At 34.1% G+C, this 17,890-nt stretch overlaps 1 protein-coding gene across 2 annotated transcripts in view; it reads left to right on the top strand.

Annotated features, from left to right (window-relative positions):
- Positions 1-17,890, top strand: part of LOC110032238 (probable solanesyl-diphosphate synthase 3, chloroplastic) — a 55,556-nt gene that overhangs the window by 21,443 nt on the left and 16,223 nt on the right. For both annotated transcript variants that reach the window (XM_020735803.1, XM_020735802.1), the window contains exons 3-4: positions 5,335-5,462; positions 5,547-5,650. In XM_020735803.1, the coding sequence (XP_020591462.1) occupies positions 5,335-5,462; positions 5,547-5,650 (232 nt within the window). The remainder of the gene's footprint in view (positions 1-5,334; positions 5,463-5,546; positions 5,651-17,890) is intronic.

The raw sequence follows: 17,890 nt of genomic DNA, 5'->3' as shown, positions 1-17,890 counted from the left end.
AACAACAATATATAGACTCTTATTGGAGGAGAAAAGTAAAGATGTCGGAAAAAAAATTCCCACACAAAAGGATGGGGTGGGAATACTCCAGAAAATAGCCTTTAAAGGTTTTCCATATGGAGAATAGCACATAAGGAAGATGGGAGGAGGGGCTAGCGGCATTGCCGCCCCCCTCTGTAGTCGCCTGGTCCAGTTGGGACCTGGATTGACGCCTTATGCCAGGCGGTTCAATCGACTGGCTTTTCTCGCACCCGCCTACTGCTTTTTCGCGTATCCACGCGGGATAGTGTCGCTTCCGCGTCATGTAGGCCCCTTAATGTTTTGGAGAGCAATTGAAATTTGGTGTGTTTAGAATATTTTGAAGTTTTTTTATTTTGTGCAAAATATAACATGAGCGTCTTCCGTGTCTGGCCGGAACGTGAGATTTTCCGAGGCCAAGCAGGCACCTGCCTGCTCACTTAGACCGAACCGGTCCTGGTTTTATCATGTTATGCAGTTAGTCGGTTCTCGTGGGTTACTTCTATTTATCCTATTATTGTTAATGCATGCTCGAAGATTCACAACGGTAGAGTAATAAATTGATGTATTAGTATTGTACGAAGATCCATCACACACGCAGATGAAAAAAATAACTAATAGAGAAATGCAAGAAGCATTTACATGAAAAACCCAGAAAATGAAAAAATCATGGGGCCTAGCCCAGTTGAAGAAAATCCACGATAAACTGGAGGTAACACATACAATCTTTTGTCCAACAGGCAGAAAAAAGGTATACAATCTTTCAATTTACAATGCTAGTGCGTGAAGGATCTTGTCGCAACGAATGGGTGACGACCGATGGTGATCAGTGGCGTCCGACGAGTGGTGGTTGACAGTAGTTGGTGGTGATCGATGGTTCCAGGAGTGATGCTAGACTTTTGCTCTTTCTCCGAGTTTCAAGCTCTCTTCAGGCTTCAAGATTTCTTCCTCTTCATGAGATGGGTGAGACACTATTTATAGAGTTCCAGTTGCAATTAATGAAAGAATATGAAACATTTTGAACAGCCGACTCGAAGAGTTCTCTTGATCAGATAGTGTTCGATAGACATTTGAGCGCCTTAATGATGTCAGAATTGAATGATCTTGGGCTCGTTGAATTCGTCTTACCGAGATGCTCGATTCGATTATGAGCTTACCATATTCGATATTTGTTTGATCTTCCAAATATGCTCAGAAAGCTTCCAAAAATGGTTTAATGGTTTGATCTGAGCTTAATTTGACTCGGATTGAACCAATTTTGATATATATGAGCCCGTCTCATCGAACCTGTCAGTTTGACTGTCAGTTTGCTGAGATTAGACTTCTAAATGATTTTTTATCAAAATTTGAATATTTCTCACTAAAAAAATTTCTCTGAGATCCATATCATGTCTCGAGATTCAGGCATGATGATGACATTTTTTTGAAGTCCTATTATGTGTTTGCATATTTGATATTCTAGGGTTGCTTTTTTTGGTGCTTTGTATCGGGACAGCTGCCAACGTCTATTTTTCTCTTTGAGGGCTATATTCATTGGTTTGACTTGTGCTTCGGTTTTATCTCGCTCCGAGGTGGTGATTATCTTTTCTATTCCCCTTGTACATCCTCCCCACATCGTTCCCGGTGCCCCTTCTCTACTGCAGCCACCCAAACAGCCACATGCCACTGTTTTCCTACAACTTTCCACTTTTTCTCGCTGCCGCCATCACGGACAGCCATCCTTTAGCTGTCCTGGAGTCCACCACATCCTCCTTTTCTGTCGCCGCTCTCCTCCATTGCTGTCGTAGTCCAGAATAGTACTTCCCTTGTTGCCTAGCCGCTGTCCAGCCCTTCATCCTTGCTGCCACCACCCATGATAGCCTGCCTTCTTGATGTTCCAGCAGTTTCTCACCTTCATCTTGCTGCCACCTTCACCTCGCTACTGCCACCCCACCATCCGACCTTCCAACCTCCCTTTAGTACCTCACCGGAGGTCTAAACTCTCATCAATTACTACCACTGCCCCAATATCCACCCTTGTTTGAGTTAGTATTGTCATTTGTTGCGCTTTAAAATTTTCATGTGCCGTGTTGTTATTTTCTTTTTCAGTGTGTTGGTTATAACTGGCTATTGGCTTTTCGAGTAATAATATTTGTTTGCTTATGTCGTTTGGGTTAACTCCAGTATCATTCACTATCAAAGCTAGCTTGGAATGACGTGCAATGCACTTTTCCAAAATAGGAGAGGGGAACCATCAACATTAATGTCAAATAATAGGCATGAATAAAAATTTGGTGATCTCTTGGCACATGAGAAGAGTCACTTGAATGTAAAGCTCAAGGCATTCTGTTAGAGAAAACTGTTGTAGATCATAGGAAGAGGCATCATAAAAGGTTAAGGGAGATATTTGACATTGTTAGAGTAGTCGATCATAGGCTTCCTTAGAAAAAGTAGCTTTTTTGGAGAAGGAAGCACTAAAAAGAGATTTGGTAATGTTGTGGAAACTTGTTGAGAGGTAGGGGTCATCAAAATTTCCTAAAAATATTCAAGAGATTGATTTGCCGACTCCAATAAGAGCAAGGAGAAAAGTATTGCAAACATGTCCACGGCCACATCATCCACTACATCCAGGATTGTCTCCACCACCTATAGAGATAACAATGAAGGATGATGATTAGGAGTTGGAATGTGAGTAGTGGGAACTTTAGTAATGCAAACAACCTGAGAGAAAGTGATTGGAATGTTAAAAACATTCACACTTTGTAAAGAAGCTTATGGGCCTGAGATAAATTTGGCAATAAGAAATTCTTTGTTTTGTTTTTGCAATATTTAGACAAGTAGTGAATTATCGGTATATAGGTGATTTGTTCATTTTCTCTCAATAATAATATTCTGGATTTACATTTCATTTTGTTGGAGCGAACATTTCTGCTAAAAGAGTATAGGTATGTGAGAGAATAATTTTTTGAAAGTTGGTATATTTCAGAAAATAAAAATTTCTTGGTATAGTTTTGAAGCTTGCGATGTAGACGATGAAAATTTCATGATTATTGAACCACCATATAAGGATGGCATCGTCGTATAGTTATCATTTGAAAATTTTGATGATTTAATTTTTATCTGTAGAAGATCTTGAAGTTTGTAATGAGAGAAAATAAGGAAGTGAAAGGTTCTTGATCACAGGATATAATTGTTATATCTAAACTTATTGTGATAATGATAGTAAAGGAGAAATTTAAACCATTTAAAGGGGTTTAAGAATCCTTGTACTGTTCAGAGAAAAGTGACGAGAAGTGAGCTTATTTAGTTCACGATGAAGACGGGGGAGGGGAATGTTCTAGGGAGGGGACAAGTAGTTGTAAGGGATAGACATCATGAGGGGGTAGCAATGGTGCGAGGAATCATGTGTAGCTAAGCCTTTGGGGTTGGACATTGTAATGCAATAGGGTTTTTGTGCTTATGATGGAGGTTGCGATCACACAATTAGTAGGGTCGAATGCATGTGCATGTGTACATATAAATAGTATGAAAGGATGTTTTAGTGGGCCATGCTGGGGATCGAGATATGGTTGCAATGGGGAGGGATGATGGTTCTAGGAAGCGGGCAATACTATATTAAGAAGAAATGCTTTTATTGCATATGTTATTTACTAGACTACTTATCTATTTATAACAAGGGAATGAGTATATTGTTTTAATTTTCACCTAAATAAATATACAAATCTCTCCGAATTCAGAGAAATTTTTTTATTTTTTTTATTTATATACATTTTAATTTTCCTGAAGTACCAAAATGCTCCTTCTCAAATCAAATTTTTCTTTATTTGGTCATCACGGAGAACCCAAATTATTTTTCATCTTCAAATATTTAAAATGGATTAAACTCAAAAATAGTCATCTAACCATTTTTATGTGATCAATCTACATTTCGAGTTTCACAATTTTCCAATTTAATCTATTTATTATATAAAGTTGATCCAAAATGGTCCCTTAGGGACTAACTTGGGATCAATTTTGCATCGGAAGTTCTACTTGAGAGATGTTTTTGGATTACTTTTAATCTTACTAGCCAAACTTATTTAATGTCTTCCATAACTGAAAAAATTTAATCTGGTATTTCATATGGACAAACTTCATTTTCAATATTACCTCAAGGTAACAATTTTGTTGGATCCTTTATAATGTAGGTCAATTCCTCTTTTTTTTTTAATTATTTTCAGTTTCTCAAAATATCACTTCGATCCTTTTTTTTTTGTTTTTCTCATCAAGATATCAGCCTTAATGTAATATTCCATTAAAATCTCTAGAACTCCTTTCTCCTCATTATAAGTTCATATTTTATTTGTTTTCCTTATTTAATTTAAATAAGGTTGTGCCTACTATTCTTTAGAACTTTTAGCTTCTTTATAATTATTGTATTTCTACAAATTCATTAGCTTTTCTGCTATTCTTCATAAACAAATATTATTACCTTAACCATTCCGTTCAAGTTTTTTCAATCTAATTGTAGACAACAATTTTCTTATGCTTGCCATTTTGATCAATCTAATTGTAGACAACAATTTTCTTATGCTTGCTCCAAACATTTAAGAACCCCATGTTAACGATTTTTGAAGCTAATAACTTCCCTTTTTAGATTCTTAGGGTTTAGTTGAGGGACTAAATTGAAGAAATGTGATATCCACATATGAATAATCGATGGTCAATTTTGGAGCTTAATGCTTTCTCTTATATATAGTCATAGTAGATTTATTTACTTGTAGGCATAGGGGATATAATTACTAACAACTTTGATTCGTTTAAACTAGTATGTACGTATATATCTATGTATTTAACTATTTATTTATCAGCCTTACCCTTCTTGGTTTTGGAGATAAAGAGTGGATTAGGAGAGAGATATTATGTCCTTCATTTGGATAAAGGGCTGCTGGCTTGATTAGGAGGATTACGTTGCCGGTTAATGTTTTCCGTGGAAGCACCTCTGGTGATACAACGCTTCTGGATGCTTATTACGTTCAATGTTACCTTCTTTCACGTTTCTATTCATGTAATCATTTTATAGTTTCATTTGTGTCCTTGGAGCCCAAATTAATTTAATCTATGAGTCAGGTTCGTTCATATTTGCTTAACTTGTTGATTGGATTAGTTTACATTAGCCAATTCAGTAATGCATTAGCTTATCTTTTGGCTAATATCTTGGGCACCTCTCTACGTTCACCTGAATAACCTGTCTTCTCTTTTGTGTAATTCATAGCTTTAACGAAGCTTTGGAAGTTATTCTTTATGCTGGAATTTTCTCCATCTGTATTATTTGTCTGACAATCTTTTCTCGATTAGATTATTGGTGCAGATAATCCTGTTTTGGCATCTGCAGCAGAACAGATATTTGGTGCTGGAGGAAAGAGGCTAAGACCAGCTTTAGTTTTCTTAGCATCGAGAGCAACTGCTGAAATTGCAGGGTTGAAGTAAGCTATTCTTATAATTTACTTCTCCATGATAGAGAGAAGACCAATTTAGGTGATTTAATTTTGCAAAATTTGCAAATTCAGGGAATTAACAACGAAACACCGACGTTTAGCTGAAATAATTGAAATGATTCATACAGCGAGTTTGATACATGATGATGTGCTAGATGATAGCGGGATACGAAGAGGTAGATTTCTTCTACTAGTTTACTGTTGGTATCTATTTATGGTTGGAGTTTGATTACTAACACATGTATTATGGCCAAAAGAAAGAGCTGCAATAGTTCCGAACTTTGTGCTGTCAATAATTGTCAAATTAGCTGCCAATTCTAATTGTAAATTCTTTAAGAAATCAAATCTGTAATTTAATCCTTTATACTATATGAAAGTTCATGAAAACAATATTCTTAACATGTGTGAATTTTCCATCCCATTTTTCCAAATTGATGCCCTTGCATCATCCACGGGTTTTCTCACCTAGATGATGAGGGAAAACATAATTGCTTTTTAGGAATAGCAACATATTTAAAAGACACATTGATGCAATTGAAATATGAGTTGGTGGAATCAGAGAAACACATTGTAGAGGTACCTTTGATGATTGAAGTGAGCTATTGATAATATGGTGCAGCTACTGCCACATTGGTCTCCTACTCAATCTACAAACCGTAACTTTGAAGATGGAGAAGCAACATCATCATTAGGTGACCACCACACAATAAGAGCACATTCACTAGAGCACTCAGGTTGGTGGCACTTTCTTGGAGAAATCAACCAAGGATGGAGACAAGGTGGGGACCACCGACACCTTTAAGTCTTTTCTAGCCAAAAACTGTTTGAGTGCCATGATATTGGGCATATAGCACCTGTTGTATCAACATGGGTGTTTTCTTTTAATAAGCAGAAAGTAATGGAAGAAATAGATAGCGACACCGGTGACACGAGAAAATGAGAAGATCAAAAAATATTATTAGCTTCCAACCGATGAGGTTGACATGCTAGTGGTTTGATGGATCCTTAAACAACCAATGAGAGAGTAATAGTGGCTCTGCCATAATATCTTTCATACATGTTACACTGTGAAGAAAATGCACAGTTTATCTAAAACAAAGGTAGTTATGAGAACGGAAAATGCACAGTTTATCTAAAACCAAGGTAGTTATGAGAACGTGGCGTCTGCACAGTTTATCTAAAACAAAGGTAGTTATGAGAACGTGGCGTCTAATCAAGACAAGTTGAACTCTATCACACAAAAGCACATGTAACCCTTATTCCTTGTCTTAGTTGAAGAAAGGGAATGAGATCACCGTTGATAGTAGATGCATCGTGGAGTTCTTTATTGGGAATGAGATCAATGTTCATGGTATTTATGTATACTTTTCACATCTTATTAGGCCATTTGTGAGAGTACAAGTGTTGTACACGTCATGATGGCTACAATAACACATATTCCTTAACCAAAGATGAGAAGTGTTTCGTATATTTACCTTGTGAAGAGACTGTGGTATGAGTATTTATAGTGAGTTTGAGACTTTAGTGCCACGAGTTATCTTTTTGCAGACATTGAGAGAAACACCAATAGTCTTAGAAGATAATGAGTTCGAGGAGTCGATATCAGACATATATCAACTATGCTATAAGAGTTTCATGATATTCTGACGGATAATCTATCTTTTGAGTTGTCATCATTGAGAGAGATCTAGCATGCTATAGATTTCAATCTAGTGTCCGTTCTCCCATATCAGTCTGCCTATTTGATGTGAACAACTGAGTACGAGGAATAGCAGTAGGCAACAAACTTGATAGTTAAAGTCTTGCTTTATGAGAGTATCAGTCTATGAAAGTTCAAGCCCTAATTGTACCAAAGAATGGCGATTTTTGACATATGTGTTGAGAGCAGGATTGTGAATAAAATCATCATCAAAGGTTTTCTATTTCTTAGTTGGATGATTTGCTTGATCAATTACATTGAGCCCATAAATTTTTCAAGATTGATTTATGTAGTCGATGTCATCAGATCTGAATGAGATTGAGATATGAGAGGAAGATATATTTAATGACACGAGATGAATTATATGGGTGGATGGTCTTTTCCTTTGTTCTGTCCAATGCACAGAGCACTTTTATATTGCTGATGAACCAAGTTTTTTGATTCTTCATAAAAAAAGTTATAGTTGTATAGTTTGATGACATTCTATTGTACTATTGTTTAGCATTTGCAACCCCTATAGTAGGCTTTTGGAGTTTTACGGGCAAAGCAGTTGTATGACCAGTAGAAGAAGTATTATTTTCCGACTGAACTGATTTGTTTCCTTGAATATGTTATATCAACATCTAGCATTAAGATGGATCCACCTAAAATCGTGGCCATCATTAATCAGCCCAATCCACAATCGTTCACTAAGGTACTCCAATTTCATGAGTTGACAGCTTTTTATGGGAGATTTATCAAGGATTCAATCTATAGCATTACCCTTGATAGAGTTTCTTAAGTCATATAGATTCATTTGGTCAGAGGACACGTAGATTGGCTTTGAAGTTTTGAAAAAATAAATTACCTAGACCTAGACCCTAGTTCTTCTAGATTTTAATGAGATTTTTGAGGTGGAGTGTGATGCCTCCAAGGTGGGGACTGGAGCTATGCTGAATCAGGGAGGATGCCCTATTGCTTTTTGAAGTGAAACATTAAATGATTCTAAGAGAAAATACTCTACTTATGATAACGAGTTTTATGTTATTGTAAGAATTTTCAATCATTAGAGTCATTATCTGCCAGCAAGTGAGTCCATCTTTTACACTGATCATGAAATCTTGAGGTTCCTAAATAGTCAGATCAAGCTGAAGGATAGGCATGCCTCTTAGGTAGAGTTTTTGTCTTCATTTCATTTTGTGCTTTAATGCTTCGGGTCATTGTCTCTTGCTGATTACAACCATGAATTCAAAGATAGTTAAATTTGAAATGTTAAAAAATATGTCACTGACAAGGATTTCTAGGAGATTTGGGCTCTCTGTTAGGCTAGGCCATATGAGTTGTTCTACGTATCAGATGTCTTCTTGGTACAACAGAATGTACTGCAACATTTCTAGGAGTTCACTCAGGTCGTCTATTTTATTGGAGTGCATAGTGGGGAAATTACTGGGCATTTTGGCAAAGACAAGAATTTTTTCTTGATGAAAGAGAATTTTTATTAGTCTTGATTGATACGAACTATGGAGAGACATGTTTGACAATGTAGGATATGCCATTTGGTCAAGACCCGAGGGCAGAATACGAGTTTGTATACTTTCTTTCCTGTACCAAAGTCATTGGATATTGATGTAAGGATGGACTTTGTTGTGGGCCCTCGAAACCCATCAGAGTAAGAGTCTATTATGTGGTTGTTAATTGCTTTTTCAAGATGAAATGTTTTGCATCTTGTCATAGGATGATGGATGATTGCAGCTATATATTTTAGGGAGATAGCCCATGCTCATTGCATGCTCCAGACCATCACTTCTGACTGAGACTTAAAATTTCTAAGTTACTTTTGAATGACCTTATGGGGTAAGCTAGGTAGGAAACTTCAATTTAGTTTGGCAGCCTTCCCACGGATAAATGGACAAAAATATTGGTGAATTATAATTTGGAAATCTCCTCAACTTTGCGGGAATATACATCAAACCATGGGATTTGATTTTTCCTCAAGTTGAGTTTGCCTATTATCGATTAACTAGCCAATCCTAAATCACAGCCCCTTTAAGATTGTATATGAGTGGAACCATCTCACAGCATTGGAGCTAGTGAAAATACTACGCGCGACCAAGCTTAGCAATGACTTCGAGGCTAAAGTCAGAGAGATTTAGGGTTTTCATTATCAAGTGAATAGGGAAAGTGAATAGGGAAATTACCATGCAAATTACCATGCAAAAAAAAAAAAGTATCAAAAGCATGCGAACAAGTTCAGGAGATTTCAAGTTTTGAAGGAAGGAGATTTACTATGGATCAGATTGAAGGAGGGGTTTCCTACCTGCTCATTTGGGAAGTTCAAATTTCGAATTGGTGGATCAGATAGGGTCGCTTGGAAAGTCAACAACAATTTCTGTAAGATTGACCTGCTTGGTTTAGGATTTTAGTTCCATTTTTCACATGTTTTTAACTTGGACAGTTACAGTTTCAAAAGAAATTGAGGTGTATTATGGACGGTTTGGTTTATTTTCTTTGCATAGGGGCACATTATTGTCATTTTGTGGAGGAATCATGACTAGATGATGATAAATTTTTTTATGCTTTGGTTCTTCAGCCTTCATTTTGTAGTAGTTTAAAATGATGAATGCCTTTTTTTTTGTTTGTTTGGGATATGCCCATGAGTTCTCCCTGTTAAACAACAAGAATTATGCCATTTACGTCCATGTAAGATTTTTGTTTTTGATACGAAGGTTTGACTATGAACACATCAAATAATGTTTAGCTTCAAGTTAAATAATGTGCATCATTTTTTGGGCTAAGAACCAAGTTATTGAGCATTTTTCTTTTCTTAAAAGAACATGTTAACGCTAATTTTTCATATAATTAGGCATTAGATTTTTAAACTATCCATTCTTTGTCCAACCGATAGTTTATGTATGATGCATGGTTCTTCAATCTAATCTCTTTTAAAATATTATGCACATATCATAAGGAAAATGGTGCGCGTGTGTGTGTTTATATATATATATATATATATATCTATATGGATATCGTCTTTCCTCTCTGCTAGGGTTTCGCCTCATGGCGAACCTAGCTTTCTGCTACACGGATCTTTCTCGCGTTTCTATTTCCCTGATTCGTCTTCGTCGACGATGTCTTTCCAGACGACGAGGCAGGCTCTAGTTTTCGCATTTCTTTCCAGGTGACGTCCTCGTCTGCCACGACGCCTCCTTCGCACTCCTCCTCGCGGCAGTCCTCGCGTCGTCTTGATCTGGCGGCAGAGCTGCTGCTCTGCTCGCAAAGTCGCAACTGCGTTCTCGTCTGTCGTTCTCGCCCCTCTTTTGCGATATTTCCTCACAGAGTGACTGACATATTCGAAAGAGGGGCATGAGTGGGTTATCACCCCCTTCTTTCGAATATGTTTCCGCAACGTTACCACGTTATTTTTGCTCTTGGCGTTGAAACCAGATTTCTCAAAAAAATATCCTGTAAAAACGGCAAACCTGCAATCTTTCTCACAGAGGCCGAGTTCTCCACCCTAGCTGTATCCTGCTGACTGTTCTTAGTAGGTAAGTTTCTTTATGGAAATCCTAAACTTGAGCTAATTCGAAAAAAATTTTAGCAAAAGAAGTTGAAAGGGGGTTGGAAGATTGGTAAATTGGATGGTCGACACATTCTCATTCAATTATCAAATGATGAAGACTACACCCATTTGTTTGCGAGAAGACTCCTTCAAATAGACAACCAGATGATGAAGGTTTTAAAATGAAGGCTTTGAGATGTCGTTATTCCATCGAGAAATTAAATTATTTCTAAAATTGTGCAAGCTTTCTTCGATATTTTCATCAATGATTCTTCTAGCATGAGGTTCTTCAGGCTGGATAAAATTCGTAAATCTTCCTCTAGTATGAATTTCCATTATATGCTTGGCCCCTTGGGTCAAGCCCTCATAAGTAGGTGGTAATGATCTGATGATTAGAGTAATTGCGATCACTCCATAATTTTCAAATAAAAATAAAATAATTCTTGTTAATTCGCTGTGCTCAAATTGTTTGATTTGAGAGCTTAAATTTTTATCCTTGATAATAATTACCTTTCTTAAAAATTCATTTTGAAAAATCTTTTGAATAGAATAACTATTTCTATTTGCTACATAATTTAAACAAATTGATAAGTCCACAGAAAGTAAAACTAGGTTTTCTTTAAGTGCTTCTATGATAATAGTGGAATATGATATTCCTGACTCATGAATGTGTTCAGTGTTATATCTGTTTATCATATCCCTCTGACATTCAATCATCTCCTCTTTTTTAGACTTATTTATATATAAAAATATTTTCTTTCGGATATTATCATCCATCTCGGGGAGATAGAGATACTGCAAATTTTTCATCAAATTATTTTTAGAAATATCAATGATTATATTCTTAAAATAATTATTATCTTCTAAAGACTATTATATTTATCTTGAAGAGCTAAATATTTTTCTTCTTCCTCTTCAAGTTTGAGTTCAAGACTCTTAATCTTGAGCTTCTGATTAGAAATGACTAGCCTTTGCAGATCTACTGGTGTCTTCGGACGTAAAGATATGAAGCTCGAAGATACATCCTGTTCTTTATTTTTTATCTAATTTTGAAGAAACATGGATTCTTCATTTATTCCTATAAAGCACATAGTCAGACAATTAAGAGTGTTAATCATTGCTCCTATGTCTGATCTATTGCACCATGGGCTATCTAATAGTGTTATTTGAAAAATATTAAGTGGTCTTGGGAATGCCACTTTTGGTCTAAATTGTAAATTGGTTCCATTGCGACTTGGTAAAATTAAGTGACCGTAATGAACTAAATTCTGAGGCATTGAAATATGGGATTGTGAAGATTTCAATGTTGTCATTGTACCTGCATATAATGCATATGAACAAAATATTACTATTGAATTTATCCAATGATTAATTCTCATTTTTCCTAAGTGATGTTTAATTGAAAAAACATCAAATTATGGTGGTTTAAAATCCGTAGATTTTAGATCTATTTTTGGATATTTTATAGCTCTGGAAAGAAAATCTGTTAATTTATTTTTTTCTTTTATATGTTAAAAAACTACTTTATATCCATTTCCTTCAATATTGGTTATAGAATTTATCCATCTTCTGCTATATATTTTCTTTTCGTTTTTATTTTTTGTAAAAATGAATTATAGCTTCACAGTCAGTTCTTATTGTAAATTTTTATTGTAAGAAAAGACGAAATTTATTTAAAGCATTTATTACTCCTAATATCTCATAATCTAGTGATGCTGTATTTTGCGGTAATTGTCTAAAACTTCCTGAAGCATATCTACATAATTTTTTCTGTATTTTGATAAGCTTCCTCATATGGTTTAACTCTAAGCTCTGCTCCCCATCCTTCTTGGGAGACATCTACTACTACAATTTTATAATCTGATTCTAAGGGTAGGGTTAATTTAGGTAAATTTTTAACTTGTTCTTTAATCTTTTGTATTATTTTAACATCTTCAATATTAAAATATTTTTGACTTGTCGTGGAAGTCTTTTTATATAAAGATTTAATAGTTTTTTTTAGATCTTTGATATATGGTTTGACATAATTTAGTAATCCTAAGAATTTTTGTAATTCTTTTGTATTTAATATTTAATCTGGAAAATCTAAAACTTTCTTAGAGATGTGATTTATATAATTCAATTTCACCGTTCCCTATTTTTTGTCCTAAGAAATTTATATATTCTTTTGTTAACTCTATTTTCTTTTTAGATAGAATTATTCCATGTTGTATACATAGTCTAAGAACTTCTTCTACATGTTTGTAATGTTCTTTTAAATTATGGGATGCTACTAATATATCGTCTATATATACCAATACATAGTCTAAATTTTTAAATATATTATCTATTTTCCTCTGAAAATACTAGGTGCATTTTTTAATTCGAAAGACATTATTAACCATTCATAATGTCCTAATGGTGTGGTAAATGTTGTCCACTTAATTGATTCTTCATCTAATTTAATTTGCCAAAATTCTGATTTACAGTCAAACTTACTAAAATAACGTTTATTTTGTATTAAATTTATTAACATATTTTTATCTGGTATTTTATATCCATCATCTTCGATGTTGTCATTTAATCTTTTATAATTAATTACCATTCTAGTTTTTCCTCTTATTATTTCTGCATGATTTCTTACCATAAAAGCGGCAGATTTATGTTCTGAGTTTGATGGTCTTATTAAACATCTTTTAATTCTTTTATTTGAATTTTAAATTCTTTTTTTTGTCTAAATGACTGTATTCTATTTCTTTAGTTCTTATGACTAAATCTTTATTTATTTTTGGAATATTTGCTAATTCTTTATTTTTTCCCAATGTTTTAAAGGCTTTTCACCAATTATTTGAATTTTTTCAGCTAGATGAAATATTTTTTCTAAGGGTTTTGGAATTAGATATGTTAAAATAATATCTTATTCATAACATGTAGTTAAATAATCTAAACTTTATTTTTAGCTTCATGGACTAAAATAAGTGGTAAATTGTATTTATCTGTGAGCTCATATGTTTCAAAATTAAGAAAAAATTGAATTTGACTATTTTTTAAACATTGATTAAAGTCTAAAGTATGATTTCCTACTAGATATGTAGTAATATTAGTTGAGTGATATATGGTAAATTTTCTTGGTAAATAATTTTTTTATTATTACTGAAGTTGTACTTCCACTATCTATGAGTACTACTATCTTCTAAAAATATATTTGTATTTACCATTAGTAAAGATGTAGTATAATTTTGATAATTTTTGGATAACATTGTTTCGGTACTTGTTTAGGGTTTAGGGTTTAGGTGTAGGAGATATGTTTGCATTCTTAGAAACCTTAGGCTGGTATTAAATTTATTCTTTCTATAGGTTCAATACTTCCTTTAAAATTATGGTATCAGAGCCTAACATAGAAAATGAAATTCCTACTTCGGTTCTCCAAGAAAATTAGGCAAAAATAAAAAAATAAAGAAAAAATAAAAAAAAATAATATATATATATATATATAACTAAAAGAAAAGAGACTAAATTGAATGTCAAAATTCGATCAATGATTCCAAATTTCTTTCATCAGTGGAAACCAAGTTCAAAGTGTTTCTGCCACAAGATTCAATTGTGCCAAATAAAAAAAAAACAAAAAACCAATAGTTTGGCATAACAAGATATAAGAGTGATTTGAGTGAAGAGTACGAGCAACTTTTATTTCTAATGAAACAGCGAAGTCATATTGTATGAATATGGAAACTAGGACGAATACACTTTAAGAATGGAGTGAAGAAAAAAAGTAAAATAATAGTTTCTGATATCTTATGTTGTGCACCTACTACAGATATACTTATTGATGTATGTGATGTTTATTCCTTTTATATGCTAGCAAGATTTATTTGCTGGCAAAAAGGAATTTTAAGGTGGTATCTCTATAGTTATTTCAAATGTATGTCCCATCAGATTAGATTATAGTTCATTCTCTTCAAGCATTACATACATTTCTATTGTCTTTAGAAGAATCTTTATCACTATCTTTGTATTCAGAACCTACAAGTTCAGTCATTACTCCTCACATTTCATATAAAAAACTGAATCCATTAAATAAGATAGTGTACAGGATTGTGAAGCGTTGGGAAGTGGGCTAACAAAGCAGTGGAGAAGCAGAATTTACACAGATTTCAGATTTTCAGCTGCAACGGTAGGGTTTCAGTGTGTTTTTGGGGCATAATGGGACAATTTTTAAGCTGGGATCTCCATGAACTTTTTGGGTCAGTTATGGGGAAGGATTTTCAGTGTGCTGTTAATAGCAGTTTAAGGAGGCTTAGGAAAAAAACTTGCTGTGAAATTGATACAAGGAAGAGATAAGGCTCTTGTTGGGTTCTAGACATGAAGGGTAAAGAAGAGAGAGCCGGAGTGTAAGAGTGTGAGGAAAGGAGAAAGAAAGGATAGATAAAGAGATAGACAACAAGAAAGAATTCTGGAGGATGAAGAATCATGCAATAGATAGAGAGTGCAGAGGAGAGAAAATCAAGACGTGTTTTATCAAGAGGGGAAAAGAGCTGTTATAGTAAACTTATCCAATTTTCATTAAAGGAACAATAAAAGCCCCAGAGTACATGGGATTTCGAGTAGGAGCGTGAAAGAATAGAATCAGATTGGGAGTTCATAGAATGAAGTAAATATGAATCAAGCTACAAAAAAAGGGTAACACATCACAATATAGAACACATGAGCATTCAAATGCTTCAGTATCATGACTTAAGTCTATTATGCCATGGTTGGGGAGTTTGCTCTTATTAAATCTCAAGAAGAATTACAACAATGCAAAGGAGTTAGCATAAGTTGAAAAGATCCTTATGATTCCCACAAATTTGTCTTTCACAGTTCCTACCACAAAACATTACAAGAATTACAAAGTGATGTCAATTGAATCATTGCTATAAATTAAAAAAATGTTACATTTCCAAAAAGGAGTCAGATGAAAATTGATGAATCCTAAACAATTGTGCAGTCCAAGTTCTCACCATAGTAGTGAATAAAATCACATACCTTCATGCGATTTATCAGCTGTATCCAAAACCTCCCCCGTTTCAGCACACAGCCACTGCAATGTAGGACCACAAGTGACGGCAAGAATTTTGCCATCAGGTGAGATGCTCATATGATCATATGGTAAAGGAGTGCCTTTAGCATCCTTAAGGGGAATCTTGAACACTTTCAAGGTCTTTGGATCCTCGTCTAGGTGATAGCGCACTTAAAAAAGAGAAAAGAAGGATCAGATTTAGATACATAAATCATAGCATAAAGACAGAAGAACGAAAATAAAGCATGAGTGAATCAAGCTAGAGAGAACTCAACAGCAATTAAATTATCTGTATGGTACGAATAATTTAAAACTGCAAAGGTGGATCAAATTTGTTTCCTTAAGGAAAAAAATTCAGAAAACTGAGATTTCAGAAACTAATGGAAGTCCTCCTTTTATTAAAGAAAGAGCAATGGCTTACAAACGTATGCAGCTTTTACAATTTAAAGAGGCCTTTAGAAGCTGACAAATCTATAACATAAGCATACAAAAATAGAAATATCGCATACCGTTGATATTCCATATTCTAATAGTACCATCTTTTGATGCAGTAATTATATTGTCTGAATTTGGGGTGAAGCACAAACAAGTGACAGCACTCTGCCCAAAAAGAAAGCAAAAAGGAATAATAATCCCAAAAAATAAAGCATCAAACTATCAAATCAATTAATTAGCACAATAGAAACATATTAACTGGTAACTTAATAAATGAAACATATTACTGGTAACTTAAAGAATCTAGCAATTAGAATGCCGAAAATGTGTTAATATGAATGAATTAGTGCAGCATTAAGAAAAACACTCATAGATGAGAGTGAACGGTACATGTACACACACCAACTGCTGAGCACCTTAGTCCCCCAACAAAAAATGAAGCTGTTCAACGAGAGATAAAAAAGTTAACAATAAACTGAATGTATTGCACGAGTGCCAAGCTTAAATTAATTAAAAACAAAGGACTTGTAGTCTTTTTGGGACGGCTTTTCATCTGTGTTGCATTCGAAACTACAAACATAATTTTGTTTGGGGAATTGTTTTCTTACTGCATTCTAAATTTTTGTGGTGAAAAGTTATTTTTTGCAACCAAATTTGTTAAAGTATGGTAGCTATAATAAAATAGTTATTTGATTTTTAAAAAGAAATAGATATTTATAATTCTCACTGTAGCTTTTTTAAAAATTATGTTCTCCAACATAGCCTCGTAATGACTTTCAAAAATTGCAGCCGCCCCAAATAGAGCTTGTTAGGATATTAATGCTTGAAAAGTTTTGAGTATTGGTTGCAATTGATCATTTAGACATAGCCAAACTAGATAAATTTTCACTGCAGCCTCTCGGTCAAGTATGTTAATACTAATTCAACTATATTTATACTGGACCTTACAATGGTTTATGTCAATTTGAGAACTAAAGATATATTGAATTCAATTAAATAAAAGCAGCAAATACAGACAAGACACACACAAAATAACACCATATTTACAGGCATAATATAAAAAGAACCGCACACACAGACACATAGATTTTCAGCCAATCAATCATATTTACAGACACAATATAAAAAGAAGGGCGCACACGCTCACACAGATTTTCAGTCAATCAATCATATTTACAGGCATAATATAAAAAGAATTGTTCATTAAAAGTAATTAGATGGTTGCAAAAGCAAGCAGGATGGCACAAACTTTTCCTCGCCTTTCCTTAATTTACCCACTCATCTGATCAATTCAGTAATATATTGTCCTCCTATCGGACAATTTCCACCATCACCACCACCCACACCCCACAGTGAAAACAAGGGAAAAGGAAATATAATTTGTAAGTCAGTGGGAACTGGGGACAAGTCACTCCCCTCCCCACTACCCAAGCTTAAGGTTTTTTTTGGAATCGATTTTGTTTTTTATTTTTGTTTTTATCTTATCTTTTTTTCAATATATTTGTTTAGTGTGCTTTTTACATGTTTTTATTTTTGTTTCCAAAAACAAATTAGCATGTTTTTAAAAACACTCGAAATAACTTTTAGTTCTTTGGAGTGTTTTCAAAAACAACTTTATTTTAATTTAACTTACCAAACAAGTTTTGATTGAAATCAAATTATTTTAAAAAATAAAATAAAACAAAAAATAGAAAATAAAAAATATA

The sequence above is a fragment of the Phalaenopsis equestris genome, unplaced genomic scaffold, assembly GCF_001263595.1.
Source record: "Phalaenopsis equestris unplaced genomic scaffold, ASM126359v1 Scaffold000893, whole genome shotgun sequence".
Lineage (NCBI taxonomy): Eukaryota > Viridiplantae > Streptophyta > Magnoliopsida > Asparagales > Orchidaceae > Phalaenopsis > Phalaenopsis equestris.
Note: the sequence above shows the minus strand (reverse complement) of the source record. Positions and strands in the feature narration are given on the sequence as shown.